We start from the raw sequence: 16,723 nt of genomic DNA, 5'->3' as shown, positions 1-16,723 counted from the left end.
GCTGGTGGTCAAGACTCAGCCCAGGAGCTTCCCTCGTACAGGGAAATTTTTACTTTTAAAAATTTCATTTTGTTATTTTGCTTCAAGTGGTGAATCTAATCCATTTATATTTAATCACTGATAACGAAGAAAGTCTGTCATTTTGATGTTTGTTTTCTACATATCTTTTATCTTTTGTTGTTGTTGTTGTTCCTAAATTACCCCAATAATTGTTTCCCATGTGTTTTATTTATTTTCTTCTGAGTCCATTTTGATTCCTTCTTCATTTTCTTTCCCTTATACACTCAATTTAGTTTTTACTAGTTATCATTGGAGTAATGATTAATGTTTTAAAATTGTTAGAATTGCTACGAACTTAGTCTCAATAATATCCATTAATTCTGTTCCTATCCAGTTCCATTTCCTCTCCTTCTAGACCTTGTTAATGTCACAAATAACATCTTTAAACATTTTGTGCCTATGTACATGGCTTTATAATTATTGATTTTTTCCATATATCTCATAAACAACATGGAAAACACAGCAGCTCCGTACCAACAATACAACAGCACTAGCTTTATATTTACAAAAGATCTTTAATTCTTCACATGTATTCAAATTATGTAGTGTCTTTTCTCAGACTTAAGGACTTCCTGTAGTGTTTCTTGTAGAGCAGATCTACCAGGTCTACTAAATTTTGCTTATCTGTGATTATCTTATTTTATTTTTTATTTTAGAAGATTTGTTTGACTAAATGTAGAATTGGTAGATACTATATTTTTATGAATCACTTTATAGATTATTGTGCTGCCTTTTGGACTGTTTTGTTTCTGATCAAAGACCAAATGTTAATCTTCATGAGAATCTACTGTTTGTGATAAGTCTCTTTCTCTTGCTGCTTTCAATATTTTTCTGTTGTATTTGGTTTTTGACGGTTTGAGCATATTGTGCCTCACTGTGAGTCTGTGTCAGGTTAACCTGATGAAGGCCACTGAGCTCCTTGAAAGTATAGATTCATATCTTTCATCAATTTTGGAAGTTTCTAGCCATATTTTTACATGTATTTTATACTTTCTTTTTTCTCTTCCTTCTGAGTCTCCCACAATGCGTATATTGATACGCTTGATGATGTCCCATGTATCTCTTAGGCTCTGCTCATTTTATTTATTCTCTTAAAATTGATGCTCATTCTGCGTAATTACAACAATGTATCTTTAAGTTTACTGATTATTTTTCTGCCTGCTCAAACTGCTGCTAGACTCGTCTGGTGAAATTTTGATTTTAGCTATTGAACTTCTCAGTTCTAGAAAATCTGCTTGGGTTCTTTCTTTTATAACTTATTTTTCTTTATTGATATTTCTCACTTGTTCTAACATCATTCTTTCAGTTTTGTTTGGTTGTACTCGCATGGTTTTCTTGAGTTTTTGAACATATGTAAATGGTTATTTGAAGTATTTGTGTCATTTGTCCAATGCCTCTGCTTCCTTGGGAATATATTCGGTTCATTAAGTTTTTTCCTGTAAATGGGTCATGCTTCGTTTTACCTTTGTCTGCTTTTTAAGTTTTTTTGTTGAGATCTGTGTATTTTGAATGTGTGATGCTGTAACTCTCAAAATCAGATTGTCTCCCTACTCCTCCTTGGCTGATGTTGCTGCTGAAGGGTGCCGTTATTCATTTGTGTAGTGACTTTTCCAAAATAGTTTTGCAAGGACTTTGTTATCAGAGTGATCCATAAAATTTCTGTTCAGTTACTTCTATGGCCAAAAATTAACCTGGCAGAGATTTCCTTATGCCTGTTTCTTTCTTCATCAGGACTTCCCTGGATGCTACGAATGTGGGACTAGATTTCCTCATTTCATTATGGTTAATTCTGATGGTTCTTACCCTTCAGTAGTTATTTCACAGAAAGGACCATTTCCTGGAATTTCCTACTCCATCATCTTTCATAATGCCACTGTGAGAGCAGGTACTTTTGTCTCTTTTGTTCACCAATACATCTCAAGTACCTAAACAGTATCTGGCACAGTTCATTGAATTGGTTTCAATTCATGTTTGTTCAGTGTGTAAGTAAACATAATGAACTGCTTTTTGTTTATTTCCCATGAGGCTGGCCTTGTGGTAGCAATGTTATACATATGCAATCACCTTCCTTTTCATTTTCATGCTTTATTCAACATACATTTTCTCAAATTTTCTGGACATACTAGCCCCAATTTTTTTTTTATTTCTTAATTATTTTTTAAATTAAAAAAAAATTTTTTTTTGAGATGGAGTCTCGCTCTGTCACCCAGGCTGGAGTGCAGTGGCATGGTCTTGGTTCACTGCAAGATCCACCTCCTGGGTTCACGCCATTCTCCTGCCTCAGCCTCCCGAGTAGCTGGGACTATAGGTGCCCGCCACCGTGCCTGGCTAATTTTTTTATTTTTAGTAGGGACGCGGTTTCACCGTGTTAGCCAGGATGGTCTCGATCTCCTGACCTCGTGATCTGCCTGCCTTGGCCTCCCAAAGTGCTGGGATTACAGGCATAAGCCACCCGTCCGGCCTCCAAATTTGTTTTTTAAAAAATCTTCATTTACATACACCTAACCAGTGGAGGCACCTCACATGATCATTCATTGCTCCTATGGTATCACCAACTGTGGCTTGAACTCTGCCTTTTCTTCCTAGATTAGTCTTGGGAAATCATAAAAGGCCTTTTGTCAGAAGAATAAAATATTTAGACCCATGAAAATTTCCTCTCTCAAATAATTAATTGGAAATTCTAAAATTAGTGTTAAATCATTCCAATAGCTCCCTGATAGTGATCTACACAACAGCTATGCAGAAATTCAATAAAGATACAGACTTGAATGGTTAGCCAATTTATCTTTTTTTTTTTTTTTGAGAGAAGTCTTGCTCTTATCCCCCAGGTTTGAGTGCAATGGCTTTATCTAGGCTCACAGCAACCTCTGCCTCCTGGGTTCAAACGATTCTCCTGCCTCTGTCTCCCAAGTAGCTGGGATTAAGGCGCCTGCCACCATGCCTGGCTAATTTTTGTATTTTTTTTAGTAGAGACGGGGTTTCACCATGTTGGCCAGGCTGGTCTCGAACTCCTGACCTCAGATGACCTGCTTGCCTTGGCCTCCCAAATAGCCAATTTATCCTAATTAAATTTTTAGAAAACTACACCCACGATGGCAGAATACCCACTACACTTTCAAACATGAGAGCAGAATACCCATTATGCTTTTAAATACATTTGGCACATTTTTAAATGATTTTAAAATAATCTGTGTTCTAGATTACAAATCACATCTTAGTGAATTTCAATGGATGAATATCATAGAAGGTATTATTTAATGCCAAAATAACTAATTAAATTGGATTCATACCTGATGAACTATGGGAAATCTTCCATTATTTGAGCAGGAAAGAACAGACAACGAAGTAATCCATGAGCTAAAGAAAAAACACAACATAAATTAGAAGATACTGAACCTTTAAAACACAAAAAGACAACATATCAAAACTTAAGAAATACAGCTTGGATCAGTGCTTTGAAGGAAATCTATTGCATTTAATGCTTAATGTTAGAAGGAAGAAAGATCTAAAATGAATTCTCTAAGCTTGTACCTCATAAATTTAAGCAAAAGGTGAGCATTTAAATTTGAAGCAAAAAAAGAAAAGATAATAAAAAAGATCAGAGCCAAATATTAATGAAATAGCAAACAAAAACAATAGACAACCTCTAAAAAACAAAGCTTGGCTCTTCAAAAAGATAAATACAATCTATTGATTTTACTTTTAGGTAGACTAACTAGGAAAACTTGAAAGACACAAGGTACTAAAACCATGATAAATGAGTGCCATGACTACCAACCTTACAAAAGTTAAAATGGTTAGGGAAATTATTACAAGCAATTAATGCCAAAAGTACAAATGACTTAAGTGTCATTTCTTGGAGCTTCTTACTCCACCATCTTCCGTGAGGCCACCCGGAGAACAGGTTTTTTTTTTTTTTTTTTTTTTTTTTTTGGCTTGTTTGCCAGTACATCTCAAGGACCTATTCAGTATCTGGGACCATTCAGTGAATTTGTTTCAATACATATTCATTGAATGTGTAAGAAAATAGAATTGAATTAATAACACTTTTTGTTCATTTCCCATGCGGCAGGCATCATGGTAACAATGTTGTACGTGTGCAATTAACTTTTTTGATTTTCATATTTTATTCAAGGTACATGCTTCAAATTTTTTCATGGATATTTTAGCCCAACTGTGTGATTTAAAAAAATAAAAAAACCAGCTGGGTATGGTGGCTCACGCCTGTAATCCCAGCACTTTGGGAGGCCCAGGCGGGCATATCACGAGGTCAGGAGATCGAGACCATCCTGGCTAACACAGTGAAACCCCGTCTCTACTAAAAAATACAAAAAATTAGCCGGGCGTGGTGGCGAGTGCCTGTAGTCCCAGCTACTCAGGAGGCTGAGGCAGGAGAATGGCATGAACCCGGGACGCGGAGCTTGCAGTGAGCCGAGATAGCACCACTGCACTCTAGCCTGGGTGACAGAGCGAGACTCCGTCTCAAAAAAAAAAAAATAAATAAATAAACCACTCTAACTACATTAGCCTAACCTCTGGAGGCACATCACATGATCACTCACTGTTCCCGTGGTATCTACAAGTGTGAGTTTAACTCTGCCTTCTTCCCTTGATTAGCATTGGGAAATCATAGAAGACATTTTGTGAGGAGTATACATTATTTAGATCCATGATTTTAAAAACGATCTCTCTCAAAATAATCATTGGGAAATTCTACAGTTTGTGTTGTTCATTTCAATAGCTCTGTCTCAGAGATCTACAAAATAACTACGCAGAAATCTAGTAAGAATATAGATTTGAACCGTTTGCCAAGTTATCTTAATTATAATAAATTTTTAGAAAACTGCACCCACAACAGCAGAATACATGTTATCTTTTCAAATACATATGGAACATTTTTCATGAGAGTTCATAGTTTAGGCTATAAATCAAATATTGGTAAATTTGAAAGGATGAAAATCATAGAAGATATAATTTAATACAGAATTAACTAATTAACTTGAATTAATACCTGAAGAACCATGGGAAATCTTCAATTATTTGAAAGTGAAAGAACATGTGAAGTAATCCAGGAATCAAAGAAAAATCACAACATAAATGAGAAGATACTGAACTTTTTTAAACATAAAAACACAGCAGATTAAAATTTAAGGATTGCAGCTAAGTCTGCTTTGAAGAAAAACTATGGCATTAAATGCTTAGTATTGGAAAGAAGAAAGATTTAAAGAAAATAATCTAAGCTTCTACCTCATAAATCTAAAAAAGGTGAACATTCAAATTCTAAGCGAGTAGAGGATAATAATAGGGATCACAGCCAAACATTCATGAAATAGAAAACAGGAAAAAATAGAAAACCTCAAAAAAAAAAAAAAAAACAAAAACACTTGGCTCTTCAAAAAGATTAATAAAATCAATAGATTTTTATCTTTAGATAAAGTAAGCATGATAGAAAAAGAAAAAGAAACACAAGTTGCCAAAACCATGGCTAAAATAATGACATCACTATTGACACTAAAAGGGTGAGAATGGTTATAGGGAATATTATAAACAATAAATGCCAAAATTATAGATAAATGAAGTAAAATTTCTGGAAAGATATAAATTATGAAAATTGACTCATGAATACATAGAAAATCTGAACAGGTCTATGACACTTAAAGATATCAAAGTAGCAATTTTAAATCTCCGTGCTAAGAAAAGCCTACCTATACCCAAATAGCTTCGCTGGTATCACATTTTTATGGAAGAAAGCATACCAATCCTATCTGAACTCCTTTAGAATATAGATGATCCTACCTGCCTTTTAATTGTGGTATTTAGACCATTTATAGTTAATGTGATTAGGAATATACTTTGTTAAAATATACCATCTTTTTTTTTCTATTTGTCTTACACGTTCATTGTTCCTCTTTCCTTTTTCTCTGTTTTGAAATTTATTTTTAAAAATTGTTTTTCTTTAGCTCCTGGCTTAAGTGATGGTTAATTTTAAGTGTCAGATTGGCTAAGACATGGTACCAGGTTGATTTTATTAAGCACCAGTATAGACATTGTCATGAAGATATTTTTCAAATGTGATAAATATTCAAATCAGTAGACTTTGTATAAGCTTATTGAAATGGCCTCATTGTCTGGGGTGAATACTCAAAGCTCATTGTCTCAGGGCCATGGAAAACTAGGACATGGTCTTACAACAAATGAGGTTGACAGCAGAAGTTTAATAGGTGAAAGAAAGATAATAGCTCTCTGCTGCAGAGAGGGGACCCAGAAAAGTGGGTTGCCGGATCTGCAGTGAAATGTAGGGAATTTTATAGATGAGCTGGTGAGGAGACAGTATCTGATCTACATAAGGTGGGTGTCAAAGACTGGTTAGACCAGGTGTGCTACTTGCACAGGGCATGAAAAACTGATTAGGACTAGGTGTACCATTTGCACAAGGTGCACATTTCTGGCCAACCCTGCCCTAATCTTTTATTATGCAGAGTTATCTGCCTGAGCTGCTCCATGTTGCCCATTTCTCTATTGCTATACACATAGTAACAAAAAAAGGGAAGATGGAGCCTCCATGTTAGACATGCCTGACCCCCAGGTAGCCCTTTTCTATTGGCATAGCTGCTGGCATTGCCCCATGCAAGCTTCCAGCTGGCTTATCTATGTTTGCAGCACGATTTTTTCAGGCTGCTCTTTGTTATTAAAAAAAAAAAAGATTTTTAGGGCTGCTTTTTGTTAGACGAGAAGCTCTGCTGAGGACCCTGTCACCCTCACTATCTGCCTAAATAATTTTTATCTCCTGTATCTGTACTACTTTCCACAATGTATGAGTCTCATTAATGAGTTCAAGGTTTTTGGAATAAATACTGAAGTTTCCCAGTGATTGACATTAATGGTCAGCCTTGTTCTTGGCATGAGCTCTGCTAATGGTCAGGGTGGACACTCTCCTTGAGTTGGAGCCAGTGTGCGTAACAACAACTTATGCTGTCTTGGGGAAACATTAGCTTCTTGCAGAATTTGAACTCAGGACGGCAATATCAACTCTTACCTAAATTTCCAGCCTATAGCCTGCCCAACAGATTTTGTCCGTCAGCCACCACTATTGTATGAACCAGCTTCATAAAATAAGTTTCTGTCTCTCTCACCATATAGATACATTATACATATATATTCATATCCATACATAGCCTATTAATTTTTGGTGGACAAGTGTAATATAGCTTACTAGCCATAATTCTTTTTTGTTAAGGGGGTTTTATTTTAATGGTTGTTTTAGGGTGTACAGTAAATACATAACTTACCAAAATCTGCCTTCAGGTGCTATTATATATTCACATATAGTACAAAACCATTATTACATGTTCTTCACTCACCTTCGCTTTTCTGCTTTGTCATATAGTTTGCTTTTATTTTTATTACAAATCATACTGTATTCTTATTATTTTTTCTCTGAATAGTTCTCTTTATAGACATTACTGTTCTCTTTATAGACATTACATAAAAACAGAGGTTTCTAATTGATCCAGGTAGCTACTGTATCTGATTTTTCATTTCTTTGTGTCAAACCACACTTCAATGTAGGATCATTTTCTTTCATTTAGGGGTGTCCTCTATCATTTCTAATAGCGAGAGTCTGATGGTGATCAATTCCGTAGGATTTCACATGTCTGAAAAAGTCTTATTTTGCCTCCAGTTTTGAAAGATGTTTCTGGTGGATAAAGAATTCAAGGTTGTTGGATTTTGCATGTTATTATTTTCAAGACATTGCTTCACTATCTTCTTGCTTGCATTGCTCCTAATGAGAAATCTGCTCTTTGTAGTTTTGTCCTAAGTGACTACTTTTCATCACTATGTTTTATTAATTTGATTATGATGTGTTTTGGAGTTGTTTTCTTTGTGTTTCCTATGCTTAAGTTTTATTGAGCTTCTGGGTTATATCAGTTTACGGTTTTCACCAAATTGGAACATATTTTGTCATTATTCATTCAAATATTTTTTCTTTTCATTCTTACCCCATCTTCTATTCTGAGGACTTCAATTACACATATATTAGCCTGTCTAAAGTTCTCCTACATCTCACTGATGCTGTTTATTTTTATCGTTATTTTTTGTTATGTGTTTCATTTGGAATAGTTTCTAGTGTTACACTATACAGTTTGCTAATCTTTTATTTTGCAACGTCTAACTTGTCTATCTCACCCAGTATATTTTTAACCTTACTTACAGTTAAATTTTTCTTTTGTGTTGGTATTCCTTGTTTTTACTTAATATATTCAATCATTCCTCTACTTCTTAAACAAAAGGAACGTAATCATATTTGTTTGTGTATTTACTGGTGATTCACTCTCTGCAGAGCCTACCTGTAGGGATGGAGGGAAGGGCAGCATGGGAGTCTCAGATCCAGGTTAAACTCTGCTATTTTGCCTTTTTGTTTGTTTGTTTGTTTGTTTCAGATGGACCCTTGCTCTGTCACCCAGGCTGGGCTGCAGTGGTGCAATCTCGGCTCACTGCAACCTCCACCTCCCAGGTTCAAGTGATTCTCCTGGCTCAACCTTCTGAGTAGCTGGGATTACAGGCATGCACCACCACACCTGGTTAATTTTTGCATTTTTAGTAGAGACGGGGTTTCACCATGTTGGTAAGGCTGGTCTAGAGCTCCAGACCTCAAGTGATTGGCCCACCTCGGCCTCCCAAAGTGCTGGGATTACAGGGGTAAGCCACCATGCCTGGCCTCTGTTTTGCCTTTTAGTTTGCCTGCTTGACACTCACCCAAGGCCTGAGATCTTATCAGAAAGCTGCTGATCACCAGCTTCAGGTATTTTCTACCTATTGGGAGACCGCCTTTCCTTGGTGCCGGCTGTGACTAATTATTAATTCAGAGAGACAGTTTAACAACTACCTGACCATCATCTGATGCTTGCGTGACATTCCTGGGGCAGGGGGTCTCCTGCCCTGTCACGCCTGCCTAGTTATCTACTGTAACATCTCCTTGGCTTGCAAATCACTCCCTTCTTCTGTGTCCTCATGTGATCTTTCCTCTGCATGCTCATCTATGGTGTCTCATTTCTGTGTGCTCAAATTTCTTCATCTTCAGAGGACACCAGTCAGATGGATAAGAACCCGTCCTACTGGCTTCATTTTCACTTAATCACCCCATTAAAGACCCTATGTTCCAATTCATTCATGCACTGTGATTAGAGCTTCATCGTATGAATTCTCGGGGCACACTTCAGCCAATAACCCTCCACACTATGGACTCTAAAACTCATGTCTTTCTCACCTGTGAAACACATTCACCTCAGCCCAACATCCCAAATCATTGACTAAACCGGCACCAACTCTAAGATCTATCTTGTTTATTTATCATCCAAATGAAGTGCAGGTGACTCCATGTGTGATTCATCCTGAGGGTGGAAACGATAACAGCTTTGGGGAGTTTCACCTCCTTTCTCCTGTTATCTTCTGGTATCAAGAAAAGTAAACTCCCTCTTTATTTGCTAAGACTGAAAGAAAAGAGCAAGTCAGCATCAGCAACATGTGTGAGTTAGATGTGGGGGAAATCACATCCATGCATTCTTGAAATAATTTAAAGTAATAACTTAAATGCTCATAAAATTGAATTTTGTAATCATTAGCCACGGGTTATGTCTGGGTGTCAAATGGTGTTTTGAAAAGAGCCATATGTTGACAAAGAGTCAACTGTGTAAAATATTTTAAGATATTTATCCTGAGCCAAATATCAGTGACCATGACTGGTGACACAACCCTCAGGAGACCCTGAGAGCTTGTGCCCAAGGAGGTTGGGGCATAGCTTCGTTTTACATATTTTAGGGAGATAAGATATACCAATTATATACATTCAAGATATACATTGCTTCAGTCCAGAAAGGCAGGATAAGTCAAAACAAGAGGGGGATGGGAGGCAGGGTTGTGGGGTCTTCTGGATTATAGATGGATTTTAAATTTTTCTGATAGCAGTTGGTTGAAAGTATTATTATCAATAGAAAAGAATGTGTGGATTATAATAAGTTGTGGAGACCAAAGTTTTATCATGCAGAGGAAGCCTCCAGGTAGCAGGCTTCAGAGAGAATAGATTGTAAATGTTTCTTATCAGACTTAAGATTTGTATTGATGTTAAATGCAGGTTGGCTTTTCCTGAATTCCAAAAGGAAAAGGGCTTAATGCGACATGTCTGACACCCCCTTTCTGCCATGGCCTGAGCCAGTCTTTCAGATTAACTTTGGAGTGCCCTGACCAAGAGAAGAGAGTCCACTCCGACGGTGGGGTTGTTGGGGGAGCATTAGAATTTTATTTTTGGTTTACATGTAGTTGGCAAAGAAAACAAAACAAACAATACCAAAAGCAGGATATGTCTGAGTCAACCAAGATAAATAATAGACAGAAATGGGGTAATCCAAACAAAATTAATGTCTTGTGTGCATATTAAGCTACTAATTCCAATTTTAGTACTGACAATCAACATTTTGATGTGCAAATAAAGGAATCTCTCGATAGTTATGAAAAAAAGCAATTGTTGCCTACTTAATGTTACAGTTCCTTTCTGGGTAAGGGTGTTTGACAATGGAAAAGAAGGGTGTTCAATGACATGTTTCCTTATGTCTAAGAAAAAAGGGAAAAAAATTTCATTTAGAGAAAATGATAATTTCCAGCATAACATATTATGACTATCAAGTTCCTGTTCTGTTCCTGGCAATTTATTGTAGGGCCTTAACAGCTTAAAATCTCAAGCTTCCATATTTCATTGCTACATTCTGAGTTTTAAAATCTACATGCTTTATATAAATTGGCAACACGTTTAAACCTTAAACTTCATTTACTTATTTATAATCCCCAGAACTTCAAAGATCATGCACGTTTTTGGTTTCAGCTACAATGCTGATTTTATGACCTTTTTCTCTGAGCCTGTACTGGTTTATTCCCGAGTTGGTGCAAGCTTCCCTGACCATTTGCTGCTCCCGGTACCTCTGATTTTCCACCTAGGGTGAGTCTACTTCTGATATACTAAAGCTTTCTGAAAACTCAGAGCAGATGGATGGAGATGAAAAACATGAGACTGTGACACAGGGCTGTCCTGGGAAGACCTGAGATCCAATTAAATAGATGATACAAGTATGTTCTTATCCAAAAGCCTCAGGCCACTATAGGAGGTAAAATACGGTGTCCTTCAAATAGAGATCTCCAACTAGAACATATGCTGGTGGAATTCTCAAACTTCAAATTACCCTACAAATCAGGGACTGTTAAACCACATCTCTGTCCTGCCACCTGTTTTTCCATGGCCCCAGAGCTGAGAGTGGTTTTTATAGTTTTAAATGGTTACACTATAAATGGTGCTATAAATACCTACATAATATCCTCAAAGTTGACTCTTGGGAACCAGGGACCAAAATCCTTCTTATCTGGACGTTTAAGAAAATGTTTACCAAATTATAAAAATAAATAGCACTGAAGTATTTGAGAAAATGCTCAACTTCAAGCAGAACAGGAGAAATCAAAACTAAAAAAAGATAACATTTTTAAATCTGGTAGGTTGAAAAAAATTTAAACTTTCCCCAGTGTACTCTGTTCAAATATTTATGGCTGACATTGCGAATTTGTAGATAACCTCTCTAGAGGAGAATCTGAGGACAGTGAGTGGAAATTACAAGCATACATCTTTTTGACTCAGCAATTTGACTTCTAGAAATTTATTCTATGGTCATGTCTACACATAAACTCAAAGGAGTCTACATAAGGATGTTTGCTGCAGTGTTATTTATAAGATCAAAATAGTGGTAATAACCATTAAAGGTGAGTTGGCTAAAATCCTACCACAGAATACTCTACAACCTTTGAATGAATGGGGCAGTGCTCTATGCCTAGGATGTCTCAGTAAAGAATAAGAAATAGTGCATGCATGGGATGGTTTTTTACATGGAGGACAAGGACAGGGGCCTTCACTCCACTCTCTCCTTTATCCTTGAGATGATCTACATCTGCCAAAGAGGTTAAGAACTGCGGAAGTCTCCCAGCCAGAGGGAGGCTTCCACAGCCAGAGGGAGGCTTCCAGAGTTCCTAACCTCTTTGGCAGATGTAGCCTGAATGCAGCCTGGCCTGACAGCTTGCCTGCAACCTCGTGATTAACCAGGAGTGAGAATGACCAAACTAAGCTACTCCCAATTCTAGGTGCATCCAAGTCACAGGTTATAGACATGTGTTCTCTTAGTGTACTAAGTTTTGTGAGTGTTTTTTATGCATCAATAGACAATACACTCTGGTTTTTGAAATAAATTTTAGCGTTTATATTTCAGGTACACGACATGATGTTATATAATAGTTACTTTGTAAATATATATAGTAAACTAGTTACTTTGTTTTAAATATAATCTGTATAATTGAAGTTTAAGGAGCCTAAACTATATATAATAGCTATATGTAACAACTGGCTCAGAAAACTTAAATATTGGACCTAGCTAATGTCTGAATATGTTCTAAATCAATTCTCACCATTAGATTATTAGGGATTCCAGGTACAAAAGTATTGACAGCCATGAAAATGAGAAATCCTTGATGTCCACGAGAAAGGGAGGCAGACTCAGGTTAACTCTTTCCTGTGGAGCCATTTTGGAATCTCCCATCCTATGGGGAGACCGTCCACTTGTGAGGAGTTTCCAGGACAGGGCCTCAGCGATGTGAGGGGAGGAGAATTCTGCGAGAGCACTGAGCCTGTCACTCAAAATCTCCCCAGCTCAGCAACCTGAGGAATTGCGGCAAAGAGCAGGGGGAATAAAAAGAAAACAGCAGCATCCTCTTTGTTCTTAATCTCTCAAAAACATCTTCAGGTCTTCTCAAAGTGGTCACTGCTTCAGGACCCAGGTGCAGGGGAATAGACCAGCCAGGAGGGCCATCTTCATTAGAGCGTGGTGGACACAGAGTGGAATAAGTTGTGATTCCTGGAAACTGGAAGCCATCCCCCTGCGGGGGACCAGGGCCGCAGTCCAGATTGATCTGCACAGTGTGACAGATCGGGGATGCATTTAGAACGAGGGTGTTCCTGAAAACAGGAGGGACTGCACCAAGCAGGAAGCTCCTTGTCCCTGTGTTCCTGCATTGAAGAGCTAGGAATAGTTGCACGTTAAGGGACTAGAGCACACAAGCATCAGGAAGCTGTCACTGTCCTGAACGAGAAACCACAGAGCAGGTTTCCTTTTAGACCTCATGGTGGGAAAGGAGAGGAGCTGACAGAAGAGAATTGTCAAGGCCGTCCTGCAGGAAACCCTTGCACAGGGTGAGGAAGCATCTGCAGAGCAAGGAGGGGGCCTGAGAGCCAGGGCAGGTTTTGATCTTACTTCCTCATTGACTTAAAACACTGTGGAAAGTGTTGCTGCCTGCATATGAGCTGCAGTAATAATCAGCCTTGTCCTCAGCCTGGAGCCCAGAGATGGTCAGGGAGGCCGTGTTGCCAGACTTGGAGCCAGAGAAGCGATCAGAGACCCCTGAGGGCCGCTTACTGACCTCATAAATCATGAGTGTGGGGGCTGTGCCTGGGTGCTGCTGGTACCAGGAGACATAGTTATAACCACCAACGTCACTGCTGGTTCCAGTGCAGGAGATGGTGACCGACTGTCCAGGAGACCCAGACGCTGAGCGAGGCTGAGTCAGGGCAGACTGGGCCCAGGACCCTGGAAAAACGAAAAAACACATTCCAGTGAGTCAGTGCTGGGCCCAGGTGAGCCTGAGGAGCAGGAGACCAAGGATCAGCCCAGAGGTCCCCATGGCCCCTTCCCTGGAGGCGTCACCTGTGCCCTGAGTGAGGAGGGTGAGGAGGAGCAGAGCCTAGGCCATGGTGGAGACGTCCTGAGAGCGCTGCCTCCTGAGACCCCAGCAGTGGGCCTGCCCCCAGCCCTGTCTTATCCCCTCTGCCTCAGAGGAGGGCGGGGCCTCCATGCAAATCTGCACCCTGAGCTCCTATCCCCACCCCATTCTCACCTGGGCTGGGCTCAGAGACTTCTGCTTCCCTTGACAGTGGGACTCAGCTGAGGAGACTAAAGTCCCTGATTGTCTATTCTGATGACAGGAAGTTGATTTCTTTGCACGTGATTTGCTCAGGAGAGGAAGATCTGCTGCAGCCCCTCACCTGAGTGAGCTCCTGGCCCTCAGTGTCTCTGCTGGGTGGTGCCTGTGTCTCTGAATTACCAGGCCTGGGCACACCTTGAAGTAACCTCTTTCTGGCACTCATTGCCAGGTTCTCTCTATTCTCAGGAAATGGGGCTGCCCACCCCCACTGGAAACCTGTGCTGGGTGGCATTGGTCCCTGGTCTGCCCAGCTGCAGCCTCGTCCCATTCCCACCCCCACGCTTTGTCCTGAAGCATCTGCAGCATCGAATCCCTGGAGCACATCAGTCACCCCAGGCAGTGCGCCCACACCCACACGGGGCACATGTGGGTGGGACCCTGTGGACGGAACAAGGAGCACCGACCAGGGCCGCAGTCCTGAGCCCGAGTCCACTGCTCCCAATCCTGCCCCTCCCACTCATGAGCAGGTGACTTGTCCTTCCCAGCCTCTAGTTCTCAGCCTGAGAAATGGGGACCACAGTGTCCACTCTGCACACAGGTGATCCATGGGGACAGGACCCAGCAGGGGAAAGGGAAAGTTTGCTAACAGGCCTTTCTATGTGCACCAGAGTGATATTATTGTGAAAGATTTATTGAAAGATTTACTTCCATTTTACTGTGATTTATGTGTCAGGTCACAGAGATGCGTGTTTCCTGCTTTCTTGCTTTCCCCTATCTGAGCACATCCTCAGGACAACCTAAAGCTGACCTCTCTCAACCCTTTGACACTGAAGACACACAGACATTCAATAAATACGTTTTTATTTTTCCTCCAAATGCTTTTAATCTTTCTTCATCTTTCCCCATTGCCTATGATGCAACTCTTTTAATGTTCCATATTAAAATAACTATTAAGGGATTCAGGTTCTATTTAAATATTGTAATGTACATTATCCTGTCTTCCCACCTGGATTGAGCTATAAAACCATGACAAGTGCATGGAGCAGCTATTTGAGCACCAGGAAAGGAAATGGTACACAGCAGTTTGGGATGGCCCCAGCAGATGAAATGCAACAGAGTCAGAGTGAGACTCCTGGATTTCCTCAGTGTCCCCTGGCTGGGACTCCAGACAGCCCCAACCTGAAGGGGCACAAGGCTGAAAACAGAAGTCTAGAAAGCCCTCTTATTCAGGATTGAACCTGGGAAAGAAAACTTCTTTGGCTCAAAGTGAAGGCTCAGTCCCCTGCACAAGCAGGTGGTTCACACCTGTGTTCTCATCTCTCTTATACCAGCACCTCTCCCTGGGTTCACACTGATGTCCTATGGATGGAGACGGGGTTTCCTGCACCAGGTCACTCCACAGCCCCTGTAACCTGAAGCCGTGCAGACCAGCCCTGTTCAATCACAATATGATGTGAGCCTCATGGGAATCCCACTGTCTAGTCATCACGTTATAAATACAAAGAGAAGAAGTCAATGAGTTTAAATAATGTATTTTATTTACCTAGTGTATCAAAAAGAGTATCATTTTCATATATCTAAGTAAAATTTTTTATGATATATATCATATACTTTGCATGGCTATTGTTATTATTTTTGGAAGAATCTGTGGAGATTGTGTGGCTGATGGAGATGTGAATGGGTTTCCTGTTGACAAGGGTGGTGTGTGGTGGCTTTTTAAGTGTCAACTTTGATAGACTGAAGGAGGGGTGGAAAGAATTATTTTTTGCACAGGATGTGGAGGGTGGAGGTGGGCAGTGTCCATTCTGCAGCTCAGCCTGCGGGTGCATCTGTGGTCCCTGCATGGGGTGAGGCTGCTCCTCCTGCCCTGGGTTTCCCTGCAGGGAGATCTGACTCCAACTCTCCCTCAGAACCCAGAGCACCTGGCGAGTCAGGCTCCCTTCTCATTCCATACAAAGGCAAGAAACACTCAGATCTCATTGGGCATGTGGATACTCACAGTGCTAATTTAGGAATAAACAGGTGCTTTTCAGCATACAGTGGCCTCCTGAAGTCCCGCATGGCCAATGTTGGGGATGGCTGGGGCTCTTAATTGGGTTCCCTGGAAGCAGATTCTGAGATGAGGAATTGCATGCACAGAGGATGTGAAAGGAGGTGAGGGAGGCAACACCGGGCAGGAGACCCCGACCCTCATTGAGGTCTCAAGTCTTTCCTACAGGGAGCTGTGGAGCTGGGAACATTTTCAGGTCCTCCTGTATGGAGGCAGAGTCGAGAACTTGGCCTTAGGCAGTCATGAAACCTAAGCTCACTGAGAAAGGGCATAGACCTGGAGGAGTCTGTTTTCTGCACCAAACAGCACTTTCCAGTGAGGACACAGCTCTGACCTGCCAGAAGCTCCCAGTAGTGCTTAGTGGGTGAGCTCAGAACAGGGGATCTGGGCAGATCCCACAGTGTCTACTCCATCGGTGTTTCTCTAAAGAATGACAGGCTACCACGGGAGCCTGAGCTGGGCAGTTCTGGGGACTGATCTAGGACATTTGGGGCAAGGACTGGCCTGTCACCGCCTGTGGAAATCCAGAGACAACTGTAGATGTCTACCTCGGTCTGATCTTCCATGCAGGCCCTATTTTCCCAAGTCACAGCTGAGTCACCAAAACAC

General features: G+C 40.3%; 1 protein-coding gene and 1 gene segment (V, D, J or C); both read right to left on the bottom strand.

Annotated features, from left to right (window-relative positions):
* The window catches only part of LOC129468494 (immunoglobulin lambda-1 light chain-like), a 106,080-nt gene that overhangs the window by 25,796 nt on the left and 63,561 nt on the right, over window positions 1-16,723 (bottom strand). The window lies entirely within an intron of this gene.
* Window positions 1-16,723, bottom strand: part of LOC134733547 (immunoglobulin lambda-1 light chain-like) — a 37,266-nt gene that overhangs the window by 12,289 nt on the left and 8,254 nt on the right. Inside the window, 1 exon segment of the V gene segment in view lies at window positions 13,419-13,730. Within this exon segment, the coding sequence occupies window positions 13,419-13,730 (312 nt within the window).

Source organism: Symphalangus syndactylus, chromosome 18 (genome assembly GCF_028878055.3).
Source record: "Symphalangus syndactylus isolate Jambi chromosome 18, NHGRI_mSymSyn1-v2.1_pri, whole genome shotgun sequence".
Taxonomy (NCBI): domain Eukaryota; kingdom Metazoa; phylum Chordata; class Mammalia; order Primates; family Hylobatidae; genus Symphalangus; species Symphalangus syndactylus.
The sequence above is the reverse complement of the archived record's forward strand: the minus strand, read 5'-3'. Positions and strand labels throughout refer to the sequence as shown.